General features: G+C 47.9%; 1 protein-coding gene across 3 annotated transcripts in view; it reads left to right on the forward strand.

The window, feature by feature from the left end:
• The window catches only part of TNRC6A (trinucleotide repeat containing adaptor 6A), an 853,894-nt gene that overhangs the window by 351,304 nt on the left and 479,535 nt on the right, over positions 1-23,055 (forward strand). For all 3 annotated transcript variants that reach the window (XM_069647380.1, XM_069647382.1, XM_069647381.1), the window contains one exon: positions 11,691-14,603. In XM_069647380.1, the coding sequence (XP_069503481.1) occupies positions 11,691-14,603 (2,913 nt within the window). The remainder of the gene's footprint in view (positions 1-11,690; positions 14,604-23,055) is intronic.

Below are 23,055 nucleotides of genomic sequence, written 5' to 3' on the forward strand. Positions count from 1 at the left end.
AAGTATTTTGAAGTGTATTTGATTGCTGCATATATTGCCCAATTTTAAGAATGCTTATTTAAAAACGACTTTTAAATAAATAATAATTGTAACTAAAAACCTTGAGTGTAAGTGTTAATTGGATACTTGTATTTGTGGATTTCATTGCTACAGCTCACATTTACCCCTCTTGAGATGAGCCTGACTGCTCAGTCAAAACTACCAACTTGTGTAGTGCAGGCTTATACCAATAGGAGGGTTACCTAATACCAAGAGGACAAGGGTTGTGTCACCCCCCACAGGGTAACTACACCAATTATCACCCAACACGTTTCCCCCATTGCCGCTGTCGCTTCGGACGAAGAACAATCCGTCACAGCCATGGCTCCGAATTAGAAGCCATCGACCTCTCAGCGGAGCCTGCAGGCTCCCAAATACCTGTTCCCGGCCCGACACACATGCCACTGACTCTGATAAGGGGAGATCACACCCCGGCGACAGGGGCACCCACGCACCATGGGTACAAAAACACACAACCCCTAAGGCCTCTTCGACAGAATCATCTAAGACGCGCACAACGGCACCTACCAAACCACTTGGTCTGGCACCCTCCACGCAACCGCTTTCGTAGCATGCGACTGGGCATCCCTTTTGGAACGGGCATTCACCCTAAAAAACATACCGTCGTCGACACACTGACCAGGGGCGCACAAACACTTAAGGCCTTGGTGGAGTCACTGACCACGATTGCGCCTTCAGGCGCATCGAGACCTTCGATTCAACCACCGAAAAATTGCGAAAGCCTTGCCGCTTTTGTTTTAGTGTCCACAAAGCACAAGGGCACTCCCTCTCGTCAAGAGGAGTATTCTGAAGCCCGCAGACTCTCGCTAAGGCCTTATTGGGAAAATCTCCCCCTCGTGGGCAACCTTTTCCACCTCTGGACACGGGTGCCTCTTCCCTATGGACTAGGGAGAGGTTTGAGCAATACATGGATTCCAGTACCCCCTGTGTCCGCATCTTGCTTGATCTCGCTTCTGCCTTTGACACGGTCAACCATGCCATCCTGCTCAACCGTCTCTGTGATAACCTGGGTATCGCCGATCCGGCCCTGGCTTGTCTGACCTCTTTCCTCTCCGATCGACCCTCCCAGGTCCAACTTGGGTCCCTCCTCTCCTCTCCTCTATCTCCCTCTAGCTGTGGTGTTCACCAGGGGTCTAACCTGACCCTGGCTGTTAAACCAATAACTGGCACTTCTTGCCCACCGCATTGCCGCTCTCTGCCCCATCTTTCAGTGGTATGCGGATGACGCGCAGCTCATTTTCAGGCTCTCTTCAGCCACCTCTTCTCCTTCTCTCATTTCTGACTGTCTGCTATCCAGGAGTATTGTGCCGCCAATGATCTCTGCCTTAATGCCAGTAAGACTGAGATTGTCACTCTGGCCGGCCTCCCTTAGCCCTCCTCAGAGGTATTCTTCCTTTCCTCTCCTTCCCCCAGAAGCTCACTCTCTCCAGATCTCTGGTTCTCTCTAGGCTGGACTACTGCAACAGCCTCTTTCTAAATCTGCCTGCCTCTACTCTCCGCCCTCTGAAACTCATCCAAAACAGGACTGGCAGAGTTGACCTTGGCCTCAAGCCCAGGGATCGTATCTCTCCAGTACTGAAATCTCTGCACTGGCTCCCAGTGGATGCGAGGATTAAATTCAAAACCCTCTGCATTGTCCACAAGGTCTTCTGGGGCCTCAATACCTTCAACTAGCTCTTCGTAAGTATCTTCCTTCTGGAGCTCTTCACTCATCCGCCTCCAACTCCCTCAGGATCAGTTGCTTCTCCAAGCAACGAGTTGGTGGTAGATCTTTGTTAGGCTGGGGCCTCCCTCTGGAACAGCCTCCCTGCCTCTCTGAAACTTGAGGAGAACCATCTCTGGTTCTGGAAGCACCGCAAGACCTTCCTCTTTGCTTCTTTCTCTCTGCCTCTCCCCTGCTGAACCCATGGCTGAAACTGAAACTGCACTTGTTCACCTGGCTACCCTCTGATCTCGGGCTCAGGTCCCCTCCCCGCCAGTTCCACACCTGCATTGCCCCCCTGGCAACCCTTGCACGTGGGGGCTGTTTCTGTATCCCTACAGTCCCCTATCTGCACTTGACACTTGTCTGCACTTACCCTTGCACTTGCCACCAGCTGGACGCACTTTTTATTTGTTTTTATTTAATTTTACAGTTGATCCCCATGTACTGCACTTTCCCCCTCCCCTGCACTTGTGCAATCTCAATGTCACCTGGCCTAGTAAGATCGTTGTCTCGGTCTTCCCTCTATTCCCCCTCCCTTGCCTCGTCGCGCCTTGAAACACTTGTGTATAGCCGCGCTAGAAATATCATATATATCACAAAATGGCCCAGTTTATTGACTTTTCAGACGGGTACATTACAGCAAAAAGACCCAGGAAAGAGGACTCCTTCCCCATTCCTTACAACTGCAGAAATTACCCATCTGTGCACAGGGACACCAGGAAGATATCTTGGATGTCCCAGAGGACCTGACACAGGAGGATACTTATGAAGACCTTAATCCTTTTGCACAAGACACGGCTGATCAAGACCCAGAAAGGGTTCAGAGGATCTGGGCCCTTGGCTATCACCAACTCATACCCTTGACCCGGACATCATCTGCCTAGATGACCCTTCTCCTCCACAGAGGGATTTGTCGCCTGTTGACCAGAGGTTTAACGCTATTTTAAAAAGAGCAGCTGATCATTTCCCAATTGCAACACATGAGGCAGCTCCAGACTCTGACTTCGTGGATGATAATCTCAAGGAGAAGGCTCCGACTAGTCAAGCCATTGCACTGTTAAACTCTATAAAGAGGCGCCTGGCCCCTTCCTTGCTGTCCCCGTCTCTCACACGGGCGGTCAACTCCCAGGTTGAAAAATGATTCTGCCCATCACCTTCCGACCCACTCTACATAAGGGGTCATATTCCTTGGTGGTCACTACCACTCAGAAGAGGGCGGGGGTTCTACTGTCTTCGTCAGAAGCCCCTCCGGACAAAGATTGTAAAAAGCTTTATGCCCTGTGTAAACGAGTCACTGCATCTGCCTTACTTAAGATACGCCTGGTTAAAGAACTCCAGCTTTAAACCCGAAACTCAGGCTTTGCTGATCAACAAGCCAGTGGAGGACTCCAGCCTTTTTGGGAAGGCTGTTGATGATGCCTTGGAGACGGCAATGAAAGAACACGAAACACTAAACTCGCTTAGCCAGATCATGGCTAAATCCTTCCACCAATGTGTGTAGGCTCTAACTCAACAATCTTTCCCGCTCTCCCCAAGGACAATACGGTTCAGGTGCAGTCACCTTTCAGCGGAACACCTGTGCATCCTGCTGGTAGTTGTTCAGGTCCTGCTGGAAAAGGGTACCATAGAAGTCGCCCCCATTCTCCAGGTAAACCAGGGTACTTGAGTGTACTTCCTTATACCTAAAAGATCGCCCTGTTTTAGACCTGCACCCGGGAAACAAGTATGTCAAACCTCAAAAATTCAGGATGACAACACTGCAGGAGGTAATCCCACTGCTCCAGCAGCGGGGATTACATGGCCACATTGGACATGAAAGATGCATACTTTGACATTTCAATGTTGCCAGTGCACAGTCCATTCCAGTCTATCCTTACCTCGAGGACTGGCTCATAACTTGGGATTCGCACGGAACATGCCATACAAATACCCAGAGGACAGTAGATCTCCTCTACAACCTAGGTTTCTCAACGAGAAAAAATCCAGTGTAGACTCCAGTCAAGTCATACAGTTTCTGGGGGCTCTAATCCAGACCAAAGATGGCCTTGTCTTTCCCCTCCGAGAGTGTTCAAAACATGCTGTACAGATCCCTCACTATGTAGCCAGTCACCAGGTGACTGTACGCAAAGCCATGCATTTGTTGGGGATGATGGCTTCCTGCGTCTACCTAGTTCCTCACACTCGTCGGCGCATGCGCCCCATGCAAGAGTGGCTCTCGAGCCAATGGTGTCAGGCCAGCAGCCAGTGGCAAGATCTAGTGTTCGTCTCGGCATCCCCCGTTCAGTCTCTGCAGTGGTGGTCAAGGGAAAACCTTCTGCAGGGGAAAACCTTCACCACTCCTGCAGTAGGAGCCACTCTCACCACACACTCATCTCTGACGGGATAGGGGCTCACCTCCTTGAACAGCCGGCGCACGGCATGTGGTCCCCAGCGGTAGCATCCAATCACATCAACCTGTTTGAACTGCTAGCAGTGTTGAAGGCCCTGAAGGCCTTCCAGACACACCTCCCAGGGGAAGACCGTTCTAGTTATCACGGACAGTACTCAGCCATATATTACTTAAACCAGGGGGTACTCACTCTCTAGGGCTGTCTAAACTGTCCCAGAACATATGGAAGTGGGCTCTCAAACACAAAATGTTCCTCCTTTCACAACATGTTCCAGGGGAACTCAATTTTCAGGCGGACTTGCTCAGCAGAGACTTCCCCCTACCCATAGAGCACAAGTGGCAGCTACAGGAGGACATTGTATTCAACGTCTTCGCAGAATGGGGCTTCTCAAAAATCGACTTATTCACCACTCCGGAGAACACTAAATGCCCAGATTGCCCTTGCAGGTACCCTCAAAACCGATCCAAGGGGAATGATCTTTGGATAACATGGTCCGGGAAATGTGTCTACGCCCAGATTCCGCTGCTCAACAGAATAGCACACAAGATGCACCAAGTGCCAGTCGGGATGATTTTGGTGGCCCCTATGTGGGCCCGCCAGCCTTGATTCTCCCATCTCATGGCAATGTCAGTCTCGCCTCCCAGGAAGCTGCTGTGTCTGTATAACATGCTGTTTCAAGACAAGGGGGGGGGAGGGGCAACTACATCCATGCCTCCAAACTTAGCTCCTGAGGTCATATAGTTCGGGCACTTCCAACTCCCTCAAAGGTGCATAGACCTACTCGGAGAGGCATGGAAACCTAACACCAGGCATTGCTACTCCAGCAAATGGAAGCGCTTTGTCATCTGGTGTAATGGCAAGGGCATCAATCCTATTGAATGTTCACCTAACGATATCATCCTTTACCTAACTCACCTGTTAGATTCAGGACTGGTTTTCAATTCTCTCAACGTTCACTTAGCCGCGCTTTCGGCGTACACCTTTTTCCTGAACCCCACTAACATGGCGGAAAGAAGCCTCCACACACTGGATGTAAGGAGAGCGGTTATCTACTATCTGGAAAAGACAAAGCCACTAAGAAAAACCTACCAGTTCTTCATTTCAGTGGCAGATGGTAGAGAAGAGGACCCAGTCTCTAAATTCGCTATCTCCAAGTGGATCGTAAACTGCATCACACTGTTACACTCTTGCCAAGAGAAATCTACCCTTCACGCCTAGAGCACACTACTCTACTCAGGGCACAGAGGCTACCATAGCATTCATTACACATGTTCCTCTTGATTCCATTTGCAAGGCAGCAATCTGGAGTTCTGTACACACCTTTACACAACACTACTGCCTAGATACACAGTCTAGGTCTTATTCTCGGGTGGGAAAAGCGGTGCTAAGACATCTCTTTGCTGCTGTTCCTTCACACATCCCACCACCATCTCTTGGTCCTGCTTGCTAGTCTATGCACAGCATGTGATTTTAAGCAGATTAACAAGCATCGGAAGACCTGTGTTACTCACCGTAATAGCATTTCTGATGATTGCATCTGCTTTGATTCACAGGCCCCCACCCTTCCTCCTTTTGTGGAGTAGAAGAATCATAGATCTCTTACACCTTCTCTCTTCTGTACTCGCTCACTCTGACTATAAGGCTCCCTCACGGTAGAAAAAACACAACCAGAGGGACCTTGACGCATGAGGGAGTTTGGGTACACTACACGTCATGTTAGGGGTAGTGTTAGTCAAGCCCATGTTGACTCCCCTTTCGATTTTCGAAAGAAAGATGCAGTACTCCGCAATTTCTACTAGATGTCGTACTATATGCACAGCATGTGAATCTAAGCAGAAACAATCATCAGGAATGCTATTACGGAGAGTAATGCATGTCATAGTTTAGGGAAGAGGGGGGCATGCATACTCCCTGGGGAATTCCCTGCGTAATCCTATGGGAATAGGATGAGTACTGACACAGCACCACTGAAGCTGACCGTCCTCACAGAAAGGAGCTAATCTAGCTGATGGCGCAGTGATCCGGATTCAGATACTTAGTCACGACAATAAGATGTCATGATCAAACCCAGCTGAGCGATCCAAAAACATCAGCAGGCCTGTTTTACTTGCTTCGAAGATGTATAATATGCCAGACTAAATGTCCATAATTAAAGTTTCTGTGTTGTGTGCTGGTCGAAAACCTGACTGTGTTGACTGATTTTCTATACTCTGGCCTGGTGGACAGATGTATTGAAGGCCAACCTAATTCAGTGACAGGGGCAACTCTGGGAGCTGTAGCCAAACCAGTTCAAGGTAGCAAGGTGAGTGGTCAATTCTAATTCTGAAGAGGTGGTGAGTCTGTAAGGGGCCCTCAGTGAGTGTACACAGTGAAAAGTAAAGGAACATACTTAGACAATCAGTTTAAAAAATATTTATGTATGGCCGTATAACACTGTGAACAATGACTACTAGCATGCAATATTATCACAGGACTAAATATAAGGTACATATATACAATCACTGCAATAGGGCAAAATACATAAACCCCTGCAAAGGAATGCAGCACTACAGGTCCGCAGAGATAGAAGACTAACTCAGAAGTCCATCCCCAAGATGTATGAGGCCTTGTGTCAAAAAGTTCACAAAAGTACCATACAGTTTTGTGAGACGGGAACAAATGAGAGGAAGGCTCCTGGGGTCCAATGAAGACCTCCAAGAGGTAGAGACCAAGATATTCAAGATAAGTGTCCCCCCCACTTTTGGAATGCTTGCTCTATCAGGCAATGGCAAAGCCAAACTGTTATAAAACATTTCAAAAGTTACCAAACTTTTAAAGGTAGTGAGAGGTTCATGTAAGTATTGTTACAACTCACCCCCGTACTCCAATGCCTTAGTACTTGGAATGTCTACAGAAGAGGGTCCAAGTTCGCTTCTCCCACTTTCTGCTACAATCTTTGATGCCCGGGGGTTGCAGGTTCAAGCTCTTCTACAGTCAGCGAAAAATGCTGGTGCAAGGTCTTTAGGTTGGCGAATGCAGGAGAACTCTGCAGGGCCCGTCTCAGCACAGCACTGGATGCAGGAAAGTGCTGTTGGACTGCGGCCACCGATGCACAGTGACGCAGGGGAACACACTTGTTTCGGTCCGACTTTGCCTCCTATCTCGGGTCCCCTTGATGCTGAATCCACAAAATTTGGCAGACATGAGTCCGTTAGCACACGCTGTCGATCCCCAGAGTTACAGGCCTCAACACAGAACAGCAACGTCTGCAGCACGGTAGCCCATACTCTGAGTTGGGCAGCCACTGCTTTATCCATGGACACTTCCGATGGCTTTTCTTCGCAGGACTCTGAGTGGACATCGAGAATATATGTTACCCCCACTCCAAGGGTCGCAGCTCCTTCACAGGACTTCTGCTGCTGTCCTGTAGGTGATTTTCGGAAATTGGTTGCCGGGCCTTCTTCCAACAGGTCCAAGGTCTCCTTACACGTCTTGCAGCTGGACAGGATACTTGGCTCCTTCAGGTTTCTTCCAGGATCTCTGAAGAATGTGTGCAGAGGTCGTCTTATTCAAATAGCGGTTAAGAGCCGAAACTCTGACCCACCTCCCTCCTCTGCAGGTCCCGTCGGGGCCACTGGTTTTTTTATTATTTGTATGGCGCACTGAACCCGAAGGTAACTGGGCGCAAGCGGTACAAGAAAACCTTAAGCTTAGGTTACATAATACAAGGTACCACAGTGGTTTACATAGTGCAAGGTGGTGGCACAGCTCATGCATACCATTCAGACACTGAAACCAGTTTGTAAATTGGGACCAGACGGTCCCAACCCACTTCCTGGCAACAAACGCACATGGCCCTGCAATAACCCACGAAAATCCTCTGCTTTCACAGACACTGGCAGTCCATATAAGAATGTTCCTTTCTGGTGAGAGAAAAGATGGCCTAGGGACAAACGACGAACCTCGTGGCATGACTGTTTGGCCACTAGCCACAGTAGGTAGCCAAGCGTGGTAAGGCTAAAGTAAAATACACTAGAAAATAGCTAAAGGGAACTGCTGCCACCATCTTGTCCCTTAGAACACCTTAAGTAACCAAAAATCCTGTAAGTGTTACTGTAGGGCAAAACAAAGTGTACGCCATTGTGATGCATTGTACAGTGATCAGAAGTTACCATACGTTTCAACAAAGTAACAAGACTAAGGGAATCCATGTTTCCCAGTACTGACAGCCTGAAGAACATGCCAGCTTCCCCGTGACAAATGAGCAAAAGCCAGTGTAGTGAAGCTGGAGGCTTCACTGCACTGCAAAAAGAGCAGGTCAGATTAAAAAATAAAAGCAAAACATTTGGGAGTCCATAAAAATGGAGCGAAAGGTGCTATAAATCTTTTCTAACAGTGAGAACCCAGCAGGTTATGGGTAATGACGACAAAGTGCTGTAACTGTAAGTAGGCAATTCTGTCCAGGATTTTGAGGAGGAACCTGACACTGGTAATAGGTTGATAATTACCAGTCGGAAGGCTCCATTGAGGCCTTTTTTAAGATGCAGGTTTAGGCAGGTCTCTTTCAGAGAACCTGGTATAAGGCCAGTATAAAGGTCTCATTGACTATAGCAGTAATGCCCTGAACCAAAAGTGGGGCACATACTTTAATGACTTTGCCATGACACACGTCATTGGCACAGTTAATGGCTTTGAGCTCCTGTATAACTTTGGAGACTTCATTGATGGACACATCGGAGAAAGCAAATTGCAGTATTAAAATGTGCGTGGCCCAGCAGAGGGCCCCAAGGGGTTATTTAGCTCTGATATTATCCCTAATCTTGGTGTTTTTTTTATCGAAATGAGTCCTACTTTTATTACACCAGTCCACAGAGGCAGGGGGGCTAGTCGTTCTGCAATGGGCAGTATCAAGGGTGCGTAATAAGCTGAAGAGTTCTTTAGTGAAATTTCTTTTGGTGAGGAAATTCTTTTATAGAGCTCCTTCTTGGAGGCAACAAGCCAATTTATTTTGAACCTGCGCTCACTCTTATGTTCTGCAAGGCCAGATTTTCATTTGCTTTCCCCTTTACATTTGACTGCAGAGATTTCTAATGGTATGGCTTTGAGTTGCTAGGTTTTTACTTCTAACGCTCCAAGCTGCCTTATATTGCACTATGCTATCCTACCTGCAAGGATAGATGAATACATAACTCTTCCTGCATTACTCCAGGGAGACATTAGCCCAACCACTGCCGAAATCGGGCCATGTATCACCCACATTGTGATCCAGGTCTCGTACTACCCCTGCTGAGACACCCTCCCTGCTTCGCCCCATATTTGCTAACTTCTTCCATTGTATATTCCCTGAAGCCTGGTTTAAAGATGGGTGAATCACCCCTCATGAGATTTGCCGAAGTATTGCCCATGTCGTCTATGGACACTACCTCACACACTGAATTAATTTGCCTTACACCACCAGACCACTGCATCAGCCACATCTGATCAACGTATTTGTAATCTTTTAGTGTAGTCACTGTAATACTGGTATTCTTAGAAAACATGGAATCAGATTTTCATGGATCAGACTTCCTTCAAGTTAGCCTAAAAATTGTACATTTTAAGTAACTAGTGTTTTTCTAATTGGCAAAGGTGATTGAATAGTTAGTGGCACAAGCAGGCTCTTGGGTGGTAGCTGACTGCCACCCATTATGTTCCTCCTGAGCCAAAGGTCACTTACACATAATAGAGCACGCTGGTACTGGCTGTCAGAGTTTGTGTGGGCGGTGAAATGGAAGCCTCTGCTGGGTCTTCCTATCGCAGAGCTTTTCCATGTCTTCTTCCAAAGTGCATCTTTCTCTGTGCCAGTGTATCAGTGTACCTTAGATGGCCACAAGGTTGGGAGATACTAGACATCTTTAGATTAACCTTGTGGCTGTGATGAGTATTTCCCACTAGGAAGGAGACTGGGACAAGAATCGGGAAAGACATTTTGTACCACTGCACGGGCTCGAATTGTGTTCATGTTTGGTTTGAATTGTAGAGGCTAAGAGGAGGAGAGACCAGTATAGCTGGCATGCGCTGGCTTGCAGAGCCCACATTCCAACTTTTCCTGATAAGCTGCTGATAGGAAACCATGCTATAATGTAAAGTTATACATTTTTAAAATTGTAATATTTTTGTATGTTTCCACCAACCTATGCTTCGTGTTGCCTTTGTCAAAATCCTTTTCTAAATGGAGGACAATACTTATTTTGCCTGTTAAATTTACATTTTGCTATATATGGGTTAATTTGCCAAAAGTCTTAGCCTGGGCTCTCGTTTTTTTTTCTTTTTTGTAAGTATATGTGATTGAGTTTCTGCTTGTAGAACGTTCTGGTTGGTTCTGCACAGTATTGGCAGTGGCCAAGTGCATGCTCATTTGTGCGTAATGAACTTTCAGTACTGGGCTCTGAAAGAAATGTGCAGTACTCTGGATTTACAGCAGGCAGGAGAAGGGGCATGATATCTGCAAAATATGCAGCTCTTACTATTGGCACAAAGGTTGGCCTAATGTTTTTTCCTAGTCCGGAAGAGCTTGTTCTTGCTTTGCACAGTGGCAACAGGTTTTTCTGGCATCCAAGATGCTTGTCCTGGCCTATGTCATAAGCTCTGCACAGGTGTGCTTTCTTGAGTGGTAACTGCGCGAAAAACAAAGCTAAAGGCTAGAAAAGAGTATTACCATGTAACACGGTTTCTGGCCTGTCACTGATTGAGAAAGCAGGACTGTGTGGGGCCTTCAGCTATTCAGACCCTAGCATATTGTCTGTGATGTTAAGTGCCTTATTTTTAAGTTTAGAAACAGTTTGATAGCTGTTTTTCAAATTTACATTTATTATTTAAAAACCACCAAAAAAGATGTCCACCGACCTGGTGAATTGTTTAGTCGATTGACCCCTTCGCCCCTTCTCCATTTCATGGTAGTAATCAGCGAAGTGACGTTGGCATGCAGCTAGACAGTTGACAGCTTGTAAGTGCTGGGGATGGGCAAGATGAGAGGGATGTGGTAGCGTTCATCGACTGGCCCATAGTAAGTACGGAAGGTGTGAAGCTGAGCTTTGGGTGGGCCATGCGGGTAGACTGATAAAAGCTGGTGGGGCACCTAGGACATCAGAGGGCTTGGATTCCCGTCCCATACCATGAGGGAAGGCTGAAGTCCAAGCAATTAACAACTATCTGGCTCGTCATCACCACTGGGTGCTAGTGCACAATCCAGTCAGAAAAATAGATCTGGTTCTGCAACTTAACTGGATTTATTGCATTCCGAGAAATGTTTTTTGTTTTTCTATTCAGTTACCATTAATCTATCCAGAGGGTGTTATTTCACAAGCTCAATTCGAAGTGACATTATGGAAATACCAATATCCTTGCTATCATTCATTATAGAACACTGTGTTGCTGTCTGAAGTGTGAAATGTTATGGTTTCTTGCCTCAGGTCCCATTTAAATTATTGTTCACATTATCTTGAAGTCATTTTTGTCTTAATATTTCTGTACAATACCTTGTAGAGTTATCTTACAGTTCTTTTTCTCCCTCCTAGATCTGAACCACAACGGTCTAGGATCCCACTATGACAATTCGCACTGGGGACCGGTCTCTTCCAACAGTGACTCCAGCACAAATTGGGACAATGTTATTGTAGACGGTTCTGACAAAGAGGCCTGGCCATCAATCACAGGCAGTGACCAAGATCTAGCTTCAGAATGTATGGATACTGACTCTGGTTCACCCTCTGGGTCTGAAAAGAACCTCCACATTATGGCTTCAGGGAGTACAATGGGTGAAATTGATGGCAGCCGGAACAACATCGGTTATGGTCCTCCGAGCAAGTTCATGGTTGGTAGCAACAGCAATAATGTGGGCAACGGAAGTATTAATGGCCCATGGGGTGTCTCCCATGGTGCAATCCTAAGCACATCTCAAGCTTCTGTCGACGGTCCTGATAGCAAATCTGAACGCAGGCACAACAGGATTAATGCTTGGGGCACCGTCGGCTCTTCAGCAAAAGGAGGGTTAAATCCAAGCACTTTGAATTCTAATGGTAACCACGGTGCCTGGCCTGTTTCGGAGAGCAATGGACATTCCTCAAACGGGCCTATTGGTGGAAATAATTCCGGCACAATGATGCAGTCCAGTAACATCGGTCCAGTGCCTAACAATCAGAGTATTAACTCTAAGGTGGGCGGTTCCACCCATGGCTCCTGGGGAAGCCTTCAGGAGTCTTGCCACTCAGAAGTAAATGGTACAAGGAAGGTTTCAGGGGAATCTCAAAACCTTAACACTGAAATAACTGGACCAAATAACACTACTAACATTATGACCTCTAGTTTACCAAACTCTGCTGGTTCCATGCAGATAAACGAGCTGCCTAAGACCCCTGGACATGGTTCGTGGCGCTCAAATGGCATGAATCATTCTGCATTTCCCTCCCCTTCACTTTCCAATGGCACTTCCAATCCTCACCTATGCAATGGTGAGGCAAAAAACGGCGCATCTTATGGTACTACAAGGAACATTTCCAGCTCTCATTACCCTGTAGACAAATGTTCAGTCCCTAATGGGCAAGCTAATAGTGACACTGTGAATGCAACTTTAATGCAGCCTAGCATGAACGGGCCCTGCGTAATGAACCAGAAAGCCAATGGCGACAAAAGTGGTTCATGGGAGCAAGTCTCTTCCAGCCCCCAAATGATGCATTGGGGTACTGGAAACGGAGTTAGCTCCGGTGGAGGTCGAAGAAGTTGGGGAAATCCTGCACAAAACACTGGCACTACTGTAACCAATGGGGAATGGAGCAAACTGCCTAACAATCAGCATTCCATGGATGGTGCAAATGGCACGAAGGGTAGGAAGCTAACAAATGGCTGGAAGTCCACTGAAGCGGAGGATGATGGAAACAGCCAGAGCTCTGCAGACATGCGGGGAAATGAGCAGAACAATGTATGGGCCAAAGGTACGGAACATGGTGGGAGTCAAGGCAGTACAGAGAGCAGCACAGGTAGTCAACATGAGAAAGAGACTGAAGATGGGTCAAGCCAAGATAAAAGGACAGCTGACCAGCAAACATTGCTCCAAAGTATTGTAAATAGAGTAGATCTCGATCCCCGGGTCCTATGCAACTCTGGCTGGGGACAAACTCCAATAAAACAGAACACTGCCTGGGATACTGAAGCTGCTTCTCCTAGAATAGAGAAAAAGACTGACATTGGGACAGAGGCCTGGTGTGGCGCTGCTACAGCACCTAACTCAGGGGGATGGGTAGAAAGACCTAACCCTAGTAGCAATGATACCTCATCAGCACCTGGGTGGGGGGATCCAAAGTCTGCTACAAGTTGGAGGGACACCAAAGGCTCAGCCAGCCAGGGTGGGTGGGAAGAGGATACTACTTCTGCTGCTACTACAGGAATGTCCAAGGGCAATCAATCATGGGGAAATGGTAAAGAGGACAAAGCTATGTGGAATGATGCACAAAAGGTCAAACAGGGATGGACTGACGGACCGAAGCCAAACCAAGGGTGGGGTTCTTCAGCTGTTGACAGCTGGGGAGAGAACTCTAGAAGTAACCATTGGGGGGAGTCTCAGAAACCAAGCTCAGTGGGTAGTGGCAGTGACAAATCACCATCTGGTTGGAGTGAACCAAGTCGGTCTAACTCTAACTGGGGAAGCAGTAATAATCAAAATCCAAGTAACACTTCGGGTTGGGGTGACCCAGCAAAGGGCAATCAGTCCCATGGTTGGGGCAGTGAATCTAAGGTTGGTCAGCCCCAGAGGTGGGGCGGTGAACCTGCTAAGGTCAGTCAGTCGCAGGGGTGGGGTGGAGAATCTACAAAAGCTGGTCAGCCCCAGGGGTGGTGCGATGAACAAACCAAGGTTTGTCAGCCTCATGGATGGGCGAATGAACCAGGCAAGGTTTGTCAGCCCCAAGGATGGGGTGGTGACCCTGCCAAAGTTGACCAATCACAGGGCTGGGGTTCTGAGGTTACGAAGGTTGGTCAATCACAAGGATGGGGAGGTGAACCTACAACAGTCAGCCAATCTAAGGGTTGGGGATCGGAGCCTTCTAAGCCTTGCCAATCTCAAGGGTGGGAGGATTCATCCAAGCCAAGCAACCTCCAAGAATGGAACAAGCACCAGGACAAAGGAGGTTCTTGGGGAGCACCACCTGCCAGCACTAAACCTTCAGGCTGGTTGGGTGGACCAATACCAACTTCGACCAAGGAAGAGGAGCCCACTGGATGGGAGGAGCCGTCACCGGAATCAATCCGGCGCAAAATGGAGATTGATGATGGGACAGCTGCCTGGGGCGACCCCAATAAATACAACAGCAGAAATGTTAACCTGTGGAATAAGAATGCCCCAACTAATAGCAGTGCTCCAGAGCAGAAAGTCCAGGCGCTTCCTCAACCACCGCCTACAAGTGCCATGCAAACCAAGGAAAGTGGCAGCACTTCTGGTAAGTTTTCGATGTTCCCTTGGATACTCTTAAAACTAATTCTTATTTTATATTTTGGTTAAATTGTTAATGAATTTTAAGAATTCTGTTCAACTGTAACCATTTCGTAAGCCTTGTAGTCGAATGTAATCTTTGATCTAAGATGAGCAGAACACTCACTTGGCAGAGAGGACACAAGAAATAACTTGCATTTAGAAATGCTTTCTCTTGGCAGTTTTTATAACATTTCACCCCCTCAACTCCAACTTCCAACAATCACGCTTAGTACAAAGTGCAAATGTACAATGTTGGGAGAGCAATGTCTTGCGGGAGGACCAGAAACCATAGCAGATTCTGAATGATAGTTTGCAACACACAGCAATCCATAGCGGATAGGAGCCTAGAGTGGCTTTTCCTAACATGAGTTTTTCTGGAGAACTGTAGCATTTCACATTAATAATATATAGTATTAATTGTTTCCAGTGTTATCTTTGTATCTTAGAAGCTGTCTTTTGAATATGTTCACAGTACCTGAACAGACATCAAAGGGACATGCTTGAGTCATTGTCAATGATTGTTGGTGATTAGACCTGTTTAAAGCAAGCATTCTTCTCTCGCTTCCCTCGTCTCTCCCCTCTTTTTGCGCTCTCCTCGCCCCTCTTCTGTCTTCTCTCACTCTCCGATCCTCTCTTCTCTCTCTCTCCGCTCTTCTCTCGCTCTCCGCTCCTGCTCTTCTCTCTGCGCTCCCCCCTCTTCTCTCACTCTCCGCGCTCCCCCCTCTTCTCTCGCTCTCGCTCCCCCCTCTTCTCTCGCTCTCCACGCTCCCCCCTCTTCTCTCGCTCTCCACGCTCCCCCCTCTTCTCTCGCTCTCCACGCTCCCCCCTCTTCTCTCGCTCTCCACGCTCCCCCCTCTTCTCTCGCTCTCCACGCTCCCCCCTCTTCTCTCGCTCTCTGCGCTCCCCCTCTTCTCTCGCTCTCTGCGCTCCCCCCTCTTCTCTTCCCCCTCTTCTCTTGCGCTCTGCGCTCCCCCCTCTTCTCTCGAATTCATGAAGTGCCTTTTGCCAAAAGTGCTATTACAATTTACATGATAATGCAAAAAACAACTAAAATCAGAAGGAGGGGAGAAACAAAGTCACTAAGTAGAAAGAAGGGGAGAGAGAAGAAAAGCTTTCAAGTTAGATTGAAAAATACAAAGAGATGAAGAAGAGCGGATAGATAGAGGGACAAAAGATAGGAAACTGGAAGCAGCACAGGGGGATTTGGGGGACAGTAAGAAGATGCAGATTCTGTGATCGAAGAGTCCGACTGAGAGAATAGAACGAGACTAGCAAGGCGGATGAGCCAAGCCATGGGTACGTTTAAACACAATAGAAAGAAATAAGAGCCGAGAGTGGGGCATTGTAGAGGGGGAAAAGAAGAGGACCACGTACAGAACCCTGAATGACACTGTAGAGGAGAGGAAATGAGGAAGAGGCGTGTTCGGCCAAAGTTAGTCTGACCGCTGAGAAAGATAGGAGCTGTACCATTCAAGGACAGACCCAGCAGCAACCAAAAAAAAGGGGGAAAATAAGAGTTTGATCAACAGTATTGAATTCTGCAGATGGATCGAGAAGTCATATAGAGGAGCGCTTAGAATGACGAGCAGAGATAAGAGAGAGACATGCAAAAGAGGCGTCTCTGTAGAATGAGGACAAAACCCAGATTTGAGAGGTGGTAGAAAAGAATTGCAATTTTTGGAAACTAGCAACCTGGGCATATTCAGCCCGTTCAAGAATTTTACAGAGAAAGGGAAGAACTGAAATTGGGCGAAAATTAGCAGGAGTAGAAGTCAGGGCGGGCGAGGGTGGGGGCTAAGGGGTTTAGAATCGGGAGAAATAAGAGCATGCTTAAAAGTAGCAGGGAAACAGGAGTTAAAAAGAGAAGAATGAATGAGTGGAGTAAGATGAGGAAGAAGATGGGTATAGACGTGGAATAAGAAAAGAGGATCAGAAGGGGGATGCTGTAGGATGAGCACGGGTAAGCAGGAACTTTAAAAAAAAAATAGGCACTGACTGCACTATTAACTTTATCTGGGTTAGGTCTGCAAGTATCCCAACAAAAAGCCTTCCTAGAAGGTACTGTTTGGAATATTATTTTGAAAGATTATGGAGTGACTACTGCAAGAATAGGTTTTGAACTCGCGTGTTGGTCGAAACCTTAAAACGCTTGTGTTTTAGCTCAAGTGTTAGTTGGGAATTTGAGACTTCTGTTTGCACAATTGCTTGAACATTATTTTCTTGAATAGGTTGTCTTGGAAAAGACAAGGACTTGTGCAGATAGGTTTTTGAACTTCATTATTTGAAGAACATCTTGCCAACTAATGCCTGGAAGAACTCCCAATTTGTGTTAACCCATCCTGATCACTGTTTATTAAGATGTACCCTTCTTCTGTTGGAGAATTTCCCTTGGTTTTCTAGGGAAAGGGTTGGAGGAACGCCTACAGTTCCAAGTGTAATGTGAGGAGTTAGGACAAACTCGGACACAAGTTAGCCATGGTTCTGGCTTAAACACTTTTGTTGATCAATAAAAAGGGATTGGGAAAATACTTTGCTGTCTCTGCACTAGAAGCGTTTCCCTACCTAAATGCAAAACTAAGGATCTGTCAGTGTTAGAACGTCCAAAACAAAGCTTTCCTGTGTCGAAAGAACTTTTCTGACCCTCACATTCTAAGGAAATGAATTTTAAAGTGGAAAGGATAATGTCTTTGACCTTCATTGTTTTAGAAATGTTCAAATGGGCAAAGCAACAAGTAACTACAACATAATGTCTCTGGAGAATGTTGCTCCTTACTCCATAGGGTGTCTCTCTTACCCTGGATCATTCTTCACATTTTCTTAAACAGAAGTTTCTTTTGATAAATACCAAAGATCTTACATAATGTCCTTTGAGTTGTCGGGATACCTGGTGTGCTCTCCTGCCAGGATTTCTCTACTCTCTTGTATTCATACATTTGTAGTTGCCTGGTATACTCTCTTGCCAAGGCTTCTGCTGTTTGTGCACTTATAATTGCTTGGTATACTCTCCTGCCAGGGCTTCTTGTATTCATTTGCTTTTTTCTGCACTTCTTCTCTTGATAGTACAGTGCATTAGCCCATCTGGCTAAATCATTCTGTCCATGGCATATTGCCTCATTAGTGTGTTGCTCACAAGTCTACTCTTGGTAATTTAACCACTTTAGCTTTATTGGTTAGTTCACGTTGTCCGTTTTATACTGACTTGCCACAGTTTCTTATATGTATGTCTTTCATTGCGCCATGTGGGGGACCCACACAGTTGCGGCCTTCCTTTCCCACCTTTATACCGGATGATATAGTAGTGGTGGTGACAAGGGGGATGGCGACCTTGAAAAGCAATATGCCAGAAATTGCCCCGTGGCTAACGCAAGCAGTGAATTACTCCTGCACTTCTGGGACTAATCCTGATCATTTAAAGCATGTTAAAAAACCTTCACTTGTCTTGTCTGTTCTTTTTAACTTCTAACCTCCAACTAACTTTAGACCCATTTCTTTATTAGCCGTTTTTATGAAACTGCTTGAATCACTGATTCCTCCCGAGTTCCTTTCTTGAAGGCTCTGAATTGTTAGTGTTTGTTAGTGTTCTCTCTGGGATCACCCTGACCAATTGGCACGCCCTGTTGACGTCCCTTTTCGAGTTTTGAAAACAACTGTAATACTCTGCAGCTTCCACTAGATGTCGGCCTATGCACAGCATGTGAATCTAAGCAGTTGCAAGCATCAGAAATATGATTACGGTGAGTAATGTATCCCATATATTTGGACATGGGCAAACTTCAAAGGTACCCTTTAGCTGATGCACTTTCACTTTCTCTCTTTCGAACTTAATAAACGTCTTTCTTTCACATTTCTGTTCTGTTCAATTACTTGCATGCAACGTGTTTGCCAATACGAACCAGTGTTCCCTTCGTCCCAGGGTGGACTCACTGGTTCTTCATGGCGTTCCTTGTTCTTCTCCCAGTCTCCCAATAAGTCTTAGGGTGATTTCTTCCTTGCGCAGCTTGGCTTTCTGCGTCCGTGCTTCCCACGCGACCATCTGGGCTTCTCTGCTTCGCATAGGTTTCCAGTAAGTGTCTCACCGATTTCTTCTGCTGCCGAACGCCCAGGAGCCCTGCACTGGCTTCTGGCGTTCCTGTCACAAGTAGTCTTCCTCAAGCAGCTTTCCTCTTCTCAGCACTTGAGCCGGTTGGCTCCACCATCTTTCTTTCAACCCGTCGATCGCACAGAGAGGAGCAACCCTCTCCCATCTGTCTACAATGGTCTCTGATGGGACTGTTTTAAATATCCCAGGCACAGGTGCGTGCTCCCATCAACTAGAGTGCTGCCTGTGGCTTCTCCTGCGCTGCATTCCTCCTCTCCCCCTCGTCATCGCATTGCCAAGGTGTTTCTGGGAACAGTAGTCCTTTTTAGTTAACTTGCACGAAAACATTGGAGGAATGTCTCTAATAGATTTGGAGGACAAGTCAGTGTTTAAAAGTTGTCTGTAGATTGGAATGAGAGAGATTCAGCACTCTTCTTTGAGAGAGCAGGGGAAGAATGACAATAGGCCATTAGTGTTGCAACGGGTATTCATCCCGCAAGGGGAAGGGGCTGTGGGGGGGCAGTGTCTCAACCTCCGATACCATCACTCCATCTTGGAGGTTGTCTTCCACCCATGTGATCCTGCATTATATAGCCGCCCCAAGGGTCAGGATCAGGTAGCAGCTGCTGTCCCGTTGGCACATGGGGGGAGGTCACAGATGGAAATAGTCATGAATATTCAAATGTGGTCAGTTTCTTGCTGCTCCAATCATGTAAGGCCTCATTACAGAAGGCAATGTTTTATAATGGAAAATCCACAAACATATTGAAATCCACCAAAGTCTGACAAACGGATAATCAAGCAGGAGAAAGTTGCACTGCGATAATGTAAAGGTCATCCGAAACGCAACATAATATAGCCTCATAGACTGAGGGAGGGTCAGTTATCGAGGAGGGTCATTATCCCAAATGCTAATGACCCAATGCCATGGTCTATAATCCTATTAACGCATGATGGTAGTAGCAGTATATGTTTTAGGAAATGTGTGCTGACGCTGTAATACTGGGTAAACTAAATAGACAAACTCAGTTAGTAAATTAAATGTGATTTTATTTTGTGGTATTTAACATTGTTGTCTTCAAGTTGAGCATTTTAAACTCAACCTGGTTCAACCAGAACAGTTTTAACATGACCATGCATCAGGTGTCATGTAAAAGTAAATGGTTTCTCTATGAGAAAGTGAAAGCCTTTTCCAATGTTTTTCTTTCTCTTTCTCATTTGTGTGTTAATTAGCATGTTGCAGCAAGAAAAGGTACTCCCCGAGATGAAGTGTCCTGTTGAAATACAATCTTTCCTAGAAATTGTATTGTTGCTTCTCCCTGCGCTTCTGAAAATAGAATGTTCTGAATGCAGTCAATATGACTAGATATTGGCTGCACTCTTAAACATTCTTAGTGGCTGAGAGGTCAATAACGATTCCCACCTGCTAATACCAATTATGCTAAACAATGGGCATGTGTAGATCTTTCATATCAGACTACTCGCCTTCAAATTTGAAATCCTATTTGTTTTCAAATACAGTAGCACTAGAAATAACCATAAAATCTGTACTCCTACGTCCCGTCCCCTTTCCTCCATACTTATGGGACATCTCTCTGTCCTGTGGGACGGGACCGGAGCACTTTGTAAAAAGCATCCAATTTTTTTTTTCAAAAATATGTTCTTCCTCTTCCTTGTGCGGGGCCCGGCCCGCGGCCTCAACCCCGCCCATCTCGGCTCCGCACCACGCATCGCCCATCAGTCCTTTCCTCCGCTCGTTTGGGACTGGGCGCACTTGCATCCGCGGAAGATTTTCTTCCTCATTTTCCTCTCTAGCTCTTGCTAGCGATCGTGTACTAGTCTGTCGTTCAAACTAGACTTTCTCCAGCATGGGGTCTGGCATGGATTCACATGCTCATGAATATTCCCCGTCGTCAGGCTGGGAATCCTCGGTAAAGAAAAATCAGTATAAGTTTCGTTTCTGATCTGTCTTTCGTAGTAGTAACCAATCACTGATCTCTGCGTCATACTGACCACAGCCAATGACTGCCATCTCCCTAAGCCCCGCCTCTGGCAGCCATCTTCATATTTTACCGCACGTTCAAGTGTTGGGATCCTCGTGCTATTGCTCTCGAGCTTTAGTGCTTTTTTCGCGCTTTTTCTTAGGAAAATATTTCTCTTTTTCGGTCAAAAGAGTCTCAAGCTCCACCGTTTCTTTATCCGATCAACGGGGACCCGTGTCGGATTCTTCTATGCCCCTCAAGGGTGAAGATTTCGTCAAGCCACGCTTTTGGAGGACTCCAGAAGTTTCTCAGGCCCATCTCGATTATGGGCCAGGAGAAGGGAAGCTCGACGCCCGGAAAGCTGTTCAGGGTCTGCCCTGGATGCCAGCTTCAGAATGTCTTTAAGGAGGACGAACATTCCCTTTGCTTCTACTGCCTGCATGAGGACAAGGCGCACGTGGAGAAGGACTGTGCGTTTTGCGGCAATATGTCGGATCAGACCATAAAGGACCGCCATCTGCATCTCACCAACTGGCTGGAAGGGAAGAGCCCGTCGGGCGAGAAGAAGAAGTCCGAGCGGTCTTCTAAGACCTTTGAGGGCGCCCTGGCGACGGGGGTCCAACAGAAGGCCAAGCACTGCGAGTCTGCTGGCACCGGGAGCGCCGAACGGTCGGGCTCTACGGGCTCCAGGCAGGGCGCATCCTCCCCGGCGCCATCAACCACGAGCCAACGCTCTGGCTCGGGTAAGAGGAAGGCCGAGCATCCGGCAAAGCTCCTGGAGAGACCCCGGTCGAGCTCGAAGGCCCCATCTGAGGGGGAGCAAGGCGGTGACCCTCCCCCCAAGGAAATGGCGGTGAGCGCACCTAAGGTGGTGAAAGCCTTGATCCACCCGGCCAAGGCCTCGATCGAGACAGTCGCGGCGGCCCTGGCTCAGCCTGTGGAGGCTACACCAGTGGTGGCGACCTCGGGGGGCCCAGAGTCTCCCTGCCACCGCGGAGGGAGTCCTCTTTCATGCCCATCGACAGGACCCCCGTGAAACCTCCGACGGAGAAGAAAAAGGGGGGGCAGGAGGTCGTTGTGGATTCGGCCTCAACCTCTGAGGAGGAGCTGATCAAAGTCTGAAGCCACGGCGTTGGCGTGGAAGACCAGCCCGTCGGGAGGGACCCCGACGTAGGAGACGACGAGAACGTCGAGGGTACCGACGGGGCTCCTGACCGCCCGTCGGAATCCCCTCAACCAGTGCCACAAGACAACTCGGCGGCCATTTTGTTGGCTATACAGTCCTTATACTCGGAGATAAGGACGAGATTGCCGTTACCACCAACCTCTCCCGACGGGGGACCCTGAGCCAGGCCCTTCTGGGAGCCCTCCTCCTAAGAGGATTCATCCTCCACCTCCTTTTCAACCATCGCGCCCTGCTCAGCCCTCCTCCCTGTCCATGACCCGTGGGGATGATACAGGGACTGACACGGCCGCGACGGGCACAGACGACGAGGTTTACAACGAGGATCTCCGGTCGTCACCTCCTCCCCGGGCTTCCCCGCCCGACAAGATTGGATCGTTTCATGCCATGATCGCCAGGGCATCCAAGCTTTTCCAGCTCTGCCCGGAAGAGAAGAAGGAAGGTTTCCTTTATCAACGGCGCAAGACCAAGAGGAAGACGGTCCTCGCTGTACCTCTACTGGACGAAATCTGGGATGAGCGTCTCGCCCTCCTCCAAAAACCCATCCACAACGCCTGCGAGAAGGGATCGGTACGAGAAGAAGTACCGGGTCCCGGACGTGGCTCCCTTGTGCCTTCGGGCACAGCCGACCCCGGACTCGGTCGTCTCTGCGGGGGGGGGGGCCTCGGCCTCTACGTCAACCTCCCCGCCGGACGACGAGGGAACGAAATTGAACACGATGGGACGCAGAGTCATCTCATCGGCAGCGACGACGATTAAGGCTGCCAACGCCTTGGCTATCGTAGCCCGCTACGACAGGGAGTTGTGGTACAAAATCGCCCCCCTTCTGGACTTCTTACCAGAAGACAAGAGGGCGGAGGCCCTAGAGATCTTGCAGGAAGGAGAAGTGGTGTCGGACCACGCCATTACGATAGCGACGGACATCGCTGAAACTGGATTTCGCCAGTTGGGCAACGGCATGTGCCTTAGACGGCGTGGATGGCTCAAGGCAACGGACTTCCGTCAGGACGTGCAGACCAGAGTCTTGGACATGCCGTTCGACGGGAGCAACCTGTTTGGGAAAACAGTGGACGATTCCCTACAAGCCATCAAGACTGACACAGAGACGGCCTGGGCTCTCGGTGTTCTCCAGCAACGACGGCCGCCCTTTCGGAGCGGTGGAGGCAAGCAGGGT

This window comes from Ambystoma mexicanum, chromosome 2q (assembly GCF_040938575.1).
Source record: "Ambystoma mexicanum isolate Mex_15411 chromosome 2q, UKY_AmexF1_1, whole genome shotgun sequence".
Lineage (NCBI taxonomy): Eukaryota > Metazoa > Chordata > Amphibia > Caudata > Ambystomatidae > Ambystoma > Ambystoma mexicanum.